Here is a 6000-nt window from a genome sequence, read left to right as displayed (position 1 = left end):
TTCAATATGGATGGCTCTAGTGGTCAAACAAGTGAACAAAAACGCCCAACGTTTCTCCGAACTCCTACGGATTGTTACGTGAAAGGGTCCGAAGTAATCGACTCCGCAATTGTTGAAGGGCGCTTGGCGGTATCCAAGACGCTCAATTGGCAGATCAGGCATGAAAGGAGTGATGGTTTTCAACTTTCGCTTTCGGCAGTTTTTACAATTAAGTTCAATGTTACGGAACAATGATCTTAATTTTAAGATTGCATATTCTATCTGGATGACAGATCGTAGGTAGTCAATTGACTGATGTTCATGTTTGTTGTGTTGATGAGCCACAAACAATTTGACTAATGGATGACGGCCATCAAGTATGTGGGATATTTATTTTTAAATTCGAGTTCAGAGAGACGACTAATGCGTCCTATGGATCTAAGAAGTCCATCGGAGTCAATGAATGGGGAGAGAGTTGCAATAGGGCTTACATTCTTAACATATTTCTCAGAACTCAATAATTTGAACTCTGAGGGGAACGCTTCTTTTTGAGAAAGATGAAACAACATTCGTTGAGAATTATCTATCTCAGACGGTTTAACGATATTAGCGATTGTTCCACGAAAATGATTAAATTTAGGATTTAATCGGAGGATGAATGCTACTACGCGCAACAATTTGAGAAACGAGCTGTAACGTTTCCACTTAATGACGGGTTCAGGGACTGACGGATTGATTACAAAATTAGTGGCAGTATCGATGACATCATCGATAGGACCTTTTAATTTTATTTTTGTAATCACATCGACATTTGGTCGAAAGGGCCAATCACTGGTTCTGAGGAAGCTGGGACCTTGAGTCCAGCTGCTGTCCTTCAAGGCTTCAGCGGCAATACCTCGAGTACCAGTATCAGCTGGGTTGTTTTCAGTATCTACGTGATACCATTCGTCGACAGTGGTAACTTCCAGTATTTCGCCTACTCGATTAGCGACAAATACTGGCTACTTTGCAGTCGAATGGAGCCTTTGTAGCACAGTGGTGCTGTCAGTCCACATAAAGACATCATTTATAGGGATGGAAAGTGCTTTCATGATATCTATTTTGAGGCGTGTAGCAAGCAAAGAAGCTTGCAGCTCTAATTTTGGGATAGAAATAGCCTTCATTGGTGCTACGCGGGCTTTACCCAAAATGAAGGCGAGTTTTGTCTCATGTGTATCAATAATGCGCGCACGGAGAAATTCAACTGCACAGAAGACTTCCTGTGAACTGTCACCAAACATATGGAGTTCAATTTTGTCAACTGCGGATGGAAAGTAGCATCTCGGTATGATCAGTTGGCCCAGGATGGGTAGACCAGACCGCCATTCGATGAATTTGGCATTCAAGTCCAAAGGAAGTGGGTTATCCCATTGTTGACCACTGATTCTCCAAATCTCTTTAAGAAAGGTCGGGCTTTGACAGTGTACGGAGCGACTAACCCAATAGGGTCGAAAACTGAAGAGACAAAACTTAGAACTGTACGTTGGGTAACAGTATCATTCAGTTCTCTGTTTACACCTCGACTAACTACCAATGTATCAAGAACGTGATCTCATTTCAAACCTAGAACATGCGATTCTTGACCTTCACTACTTAGAATCTCCTTAACTTGACTTAAATTGTCGCTTGACGTACATAACTCTTTCTGAATCTCTTTGATATTGCTCACGAATTTTGTCAGCTTAAATCCTCCTAACTTAAGTAGTTCTACAAGGTCCTTACTTAATTTTAAGGCCTGTTCAGGTTCGGGAAACGAATCAAGATAATCGTCCATATAGAATTTTTGCATCACGGCTGACGCTGCGTCGGGGAACAAGACTTGATTGTCGCGAGCTGTCTTTTGAAGAGCAAAATTAGCACATGTGGGCGAGTCACGAGCTCCGAAAATGTGTCGCGTGTATTGATACGTTACCACATCGGTTGTGGGATCCTCCCGCCACAGAAAACGAAGTGACAGTTGGTCGATTGGGAGAACACCAACCTGAAGGAACATGCCTTCAATATCAGCTCATACTGCCTGTTGATGTTGACGGAATCTCATTAGGACGGCCAGCAGATTCTGAAGCATATCTGGGCCAACCAAAAGAGCTTTATTAAGTGACGATCCATGAAATTTGGCTGCACCATTTAGGACGCGGCGGACATTTCCGGGTTTATTTGGATTAATCACGGGGTGATTAGGAAGATACCATTCCCTAGCGGAACGATTTGAAAGCATCCCAACGGCGTATCTATCGCCATCATGTATAGTTGATGCTTCTAAAGTTTTATTCGCCCTTTCATCGTCTGACGATCGGGCATCTACTTGTTTATACGTACCGTATGGTTCAAGTTCGTACCAAGATTTGACCTGCTCTACCAAACTTACATCTTCGATGTTACAATGCAAGCATGTTGAGATCAGGCCGGTGGAGGCAGGGAGTGGACCACTTAAGACCCATCCAATTGGGAGGCGAACGGCGAAAGTTGATTTTTGGCTTTTATCCTGGCAGTGTTCCAGAGGACAAATGTACTCATAAACATCTTGACCTAGAATCATTTCGACATCAGCGTACCGAAATTCGACTGAATCAATTGGTTCCAAGTGAGTGTATTTCTCTTGCAACCTACGAACGTTAATTATATCTGAACCTATGTAAATGTTGTTTTTTACATATGCACAAACGGTGAAAAAATATCTGGATCAAATTCAGAAGAAACGTTCAAATCAACTTGTTCTGAAGTAATATCTTCGGAACAATTGGCGCCATTGACAGTCAAATCAATTTTCCTACCTGTCAGATTGAGTCTGCGAGCGAGTTCAGGTGAAATACAAGAGTGACTGCAAGCTGTGTCACATAACACAAGTGCGGTGGTTTCAGAGTCATTTGATGATAATGTGAGGTTTATAAGTGGCATCAGTCCTTTTAGATTCATAAGGGATGTCCCACAAGTTTTGTTTTGCGTCGTGGATCTAAAGGGAGTTTGAACTGCGGTATTGGCTGCAGTTGTGTGCGGTGCATAACCAGATTGGTTATTTGTAGGGAAAACGCGTTCTGCGCCGTGCAGTAACTCATTATGAGTGCTCTTGCACTGTGGTTTAGGACAAGTTTAGGGCTTGGGACATTTCCTAAACATGTGATTTCTTTGAAAACAAGAAAAGCAAAGCTGTGTTGGAGTTTTTTCTTTAAAAAGGCTACATTTAAAAAATGAATGCTTGCCTTTACAAACTAAACATGGACTATATTGAATATTTGCGTCAAACTTAGCTTGCGAGTTTGCGGCAAATATTTTAACATTGGTTTTTGTCCGAACCGAATTATCCTGATATCTATTGTAATTTGATGAAGGACACATACGTTCATGCGCTTCAGCTTTATCCTCCAGCCAATGATTGAAATCAATAAAAGACGGAGCATACAAACTCCGTTTTACGGTGTGGAACGACCAAGACTCTTTCATATTAAGTGGGAGCTTCTCTATTGCTTTATCGAGAAGTGTTGCACTTTTAAGGTCTGCGTTCTAATGTAAAGATTTGAACACTCCAATTATGCTTGCTATCATGGATGCAAAACTTATGATGCTGTCGAAACTATGCATCTTAACGGGCGGTGAATTATAAAGTTTGTCCAGATATGCACGTATTATTATTTGAGGTTGGCCAAATTTTCTCTCAAGTTTCATGAGAGCATCTTTGTACATCGTACCACTATAGGCAAACTCAGCTATAGCAGTCTCAGCTTTATCTTTGACTAATGATTTAAGGTAGTGCAGCTTAACATCATCTCACAAGTTTCGAGAGTCCACAGCACTTCGGAATTGTCCAATCCATTCAAACCACTGAAGTGGACAGCCACCGTATTTCCTAAGGTTCAACGGTGGTAATGGATCCTTACGGTTGAAAGTTAGTATTTCCTTTAAATCTTCAAGGGTTACTGCATTAGGTGGTGGTTGAACTGAGGTTGAAGCAAAATTGTGTGGCTGAGGAACAAATGATGTCGGATAAGCTAAGGCAGTATGTGGATAGCTGGGGACTTGAGACAACTGCTGTGTTGACACTTGCGCTTGGTTATTGTAAAATACTGTCCCTCCAACAGTGCACGGGTATTGTGAAAGTGGTGGTTGCACTATTGGTGTGACAGTTTGAACGGCATTTAATGCCTGGGGTACTGTAGAATCTGATGCGGTAAATGGCGCGGTGGTTGGAGGTGCCGTTCTCCAGTTATTCATATTGGGTATATAACGAACTGGATGTGGATGGTTGAAGGATGGTTGATTTGTTGAAACACGAGTTGAGTTATTAATACTCGCTGGTGGAGCAGTAATAGGAATCAGGTTCACCGGCTGGGTTGCCGTATTGACTGTTGTATTAATTGGGACAGAAGCATGTAATGTGGGGACCATTGCTGCTGGCATACGTGGATTGAAAGGAAGCGGGTGCGAGGACGGGGGCGGGGGTGGTGGCGGCGGCGGTGGGAGAGGTTGAGAAGGAATCTTCAAATTATGAACGGTAGATGATACCACCGATTGTAATGGTAGGCAAACGCTTGGGTTGCTACTGGATGGAAAAAAGTGGACGTTTATTAGATCAACCGTGCTTGGTGGTAGAGACGAAGAAACCAAATTTGCGATGCCCGGAGGTTGAGGTTCTTGTCGGGGAGCAATGGTTATAGTTGATGCAAGTTCCGACGAATGTGTATTGAGTGCTTCATCTACCCAATCTTTATGATGCTGTCGGAACTATGCATCTTAACGGGCGGTGAATTATAAAGTTTGTCCAGATATGCACGTATTATTATTTGAGGTTGGCCAAATTTTCTCTCAAGTTTCATGAGAGCATCTTTGTACATCGTACCACTATAGGCAAACTCAGCTATAGCAGTCTCAGCTTTATCTTTGACTAATGATTTAAGGTAGTGCAGCTTAACATCATCTCACAAGTTTTGAGAGTCCACAGCACTTCGGAATTGTCCAATCCATTCAAACCACTGAAGTGGACAGCCACCGTATTTTCTAAGGTTCAACGGTGGTAATGGATCCTTACGGTTGAAAGTTAGTATTTCCTTTAAATCTTCAAGGGTTACTGCATTAGGTGGTGGTTGAACTGAGGTTGAAGCAAAATTGTGTGACTGAGGAACAAATGATGTCGGATAAGCTAAGGCACTATGTGGATAGCTGGGGACTTGAGACAACTGCTGTGTTGACACTTGCGCTTGGTTATTGTAAAACACTGTCCCTCCAACATTGCACGGGTATTGTGAAAGTGGTGGTTGCACTATTGGTGTGACAGTTTGAACGGTATTTAATGCCTGGGGTACTGTAGAATCTGATGCGGTAAATGGCGCGGTGGTTGGAGGTGCCGTTCTCCAGTTATTCATATTGGGTATATAACGAACTGGATGTGGATGGTTGAAGGATGGTTGATTTGTTGAAACACGAGTTGAGTTATTAATACTCGCTGGTGGAGCAGTAATAGGAATCAGGTTCACCGGCTGGGTTGCCGTATTGACTGTTGTATTAACTGGGACAGAAGCATGTAATGTGGGGACCATTGCTGCTGGCATACGTGGATTGAAAGGAAGCGGGTGCGAGGACGGGGGCGGGGGTGGTAGCGGCGGCGGTGGGAGAGGTTGAGAAGGAATCTTCAAATTATGAACGGTAGATGATACCACCGATTGTAATGGTAGGCAAACGCTTGGGTTGCTACTGGATGGAAAAAAGTGGACGTTTATTAGATCAACCGTGCTTGGTGGTAGAGACGAAGAAACCAAATTTGCGATGCCCGGAGGTTGAGGTTCTTGCCGGGGAGCAATGGTTATAGTTGATGCAAGTTCCGACGAATGTGTATTGAGTGCTTCATCTACCCAATCTTTTGTTCGGGTTTCAGCGACAACTTGTTGTGTTTTACTCGAAGGCAGAGCGGTTTTATTGATGTCAGTATCAATGTCCGATCATCATCCATTAACTCTGTTTCAACTATTTTGGCCTCATTGAGCTTTCGTT

General features: G+C 42.9%; 1 protein-coding gene across 1 annotated transcript in view; it reads left to right on the top strand.

Annotated features, from left to right (window-relative positions):
• Positions 1 to 338: 338 nt before the first annotated feature.
• LOC134846697 (neurexin-1-like) overlaps positions 339 to 6000 on the top strand; it is a gene marked incomplete in the record, with an annotated part of 101327 nt that continues 95665 nt past the window's right edge. The window contains 5 exon segments of the mRNA XM_063864082.1: positions 339 to 356; positions 3763 to 3855; positions 3942 to 4130; positions 4911 to 5003; positions 5090 to 5278. Of these exon segments, the coding sequence (XP_063720152.1) occupies positions 339 to 356; positions 3763 to 3855; positions 3942 to 4130; positions 4911 to 5003; positions 5090 to 5278 (582 nt within the window).

Source organism: Symsagittifera roscoffensis, chromosome 5 (assembly GCF_963678635.1).
Source record: "Symsagittifera roscoffensis chromosome 5, txSymRosc1.1, whole genome shotgun sequence".
Taxonomy (NCBI): domain Eukaryota; kingdom Metazoa; phylum Xenacoelomorpha; order Acoela; family Convolutidae; genus Symsagittifera; species Symsagittifera roscoffensis.
Note: the sequence above shows the minus strand (reverse complement) of the source record. Positions and strands in the feature narration are given on the sequence as shown.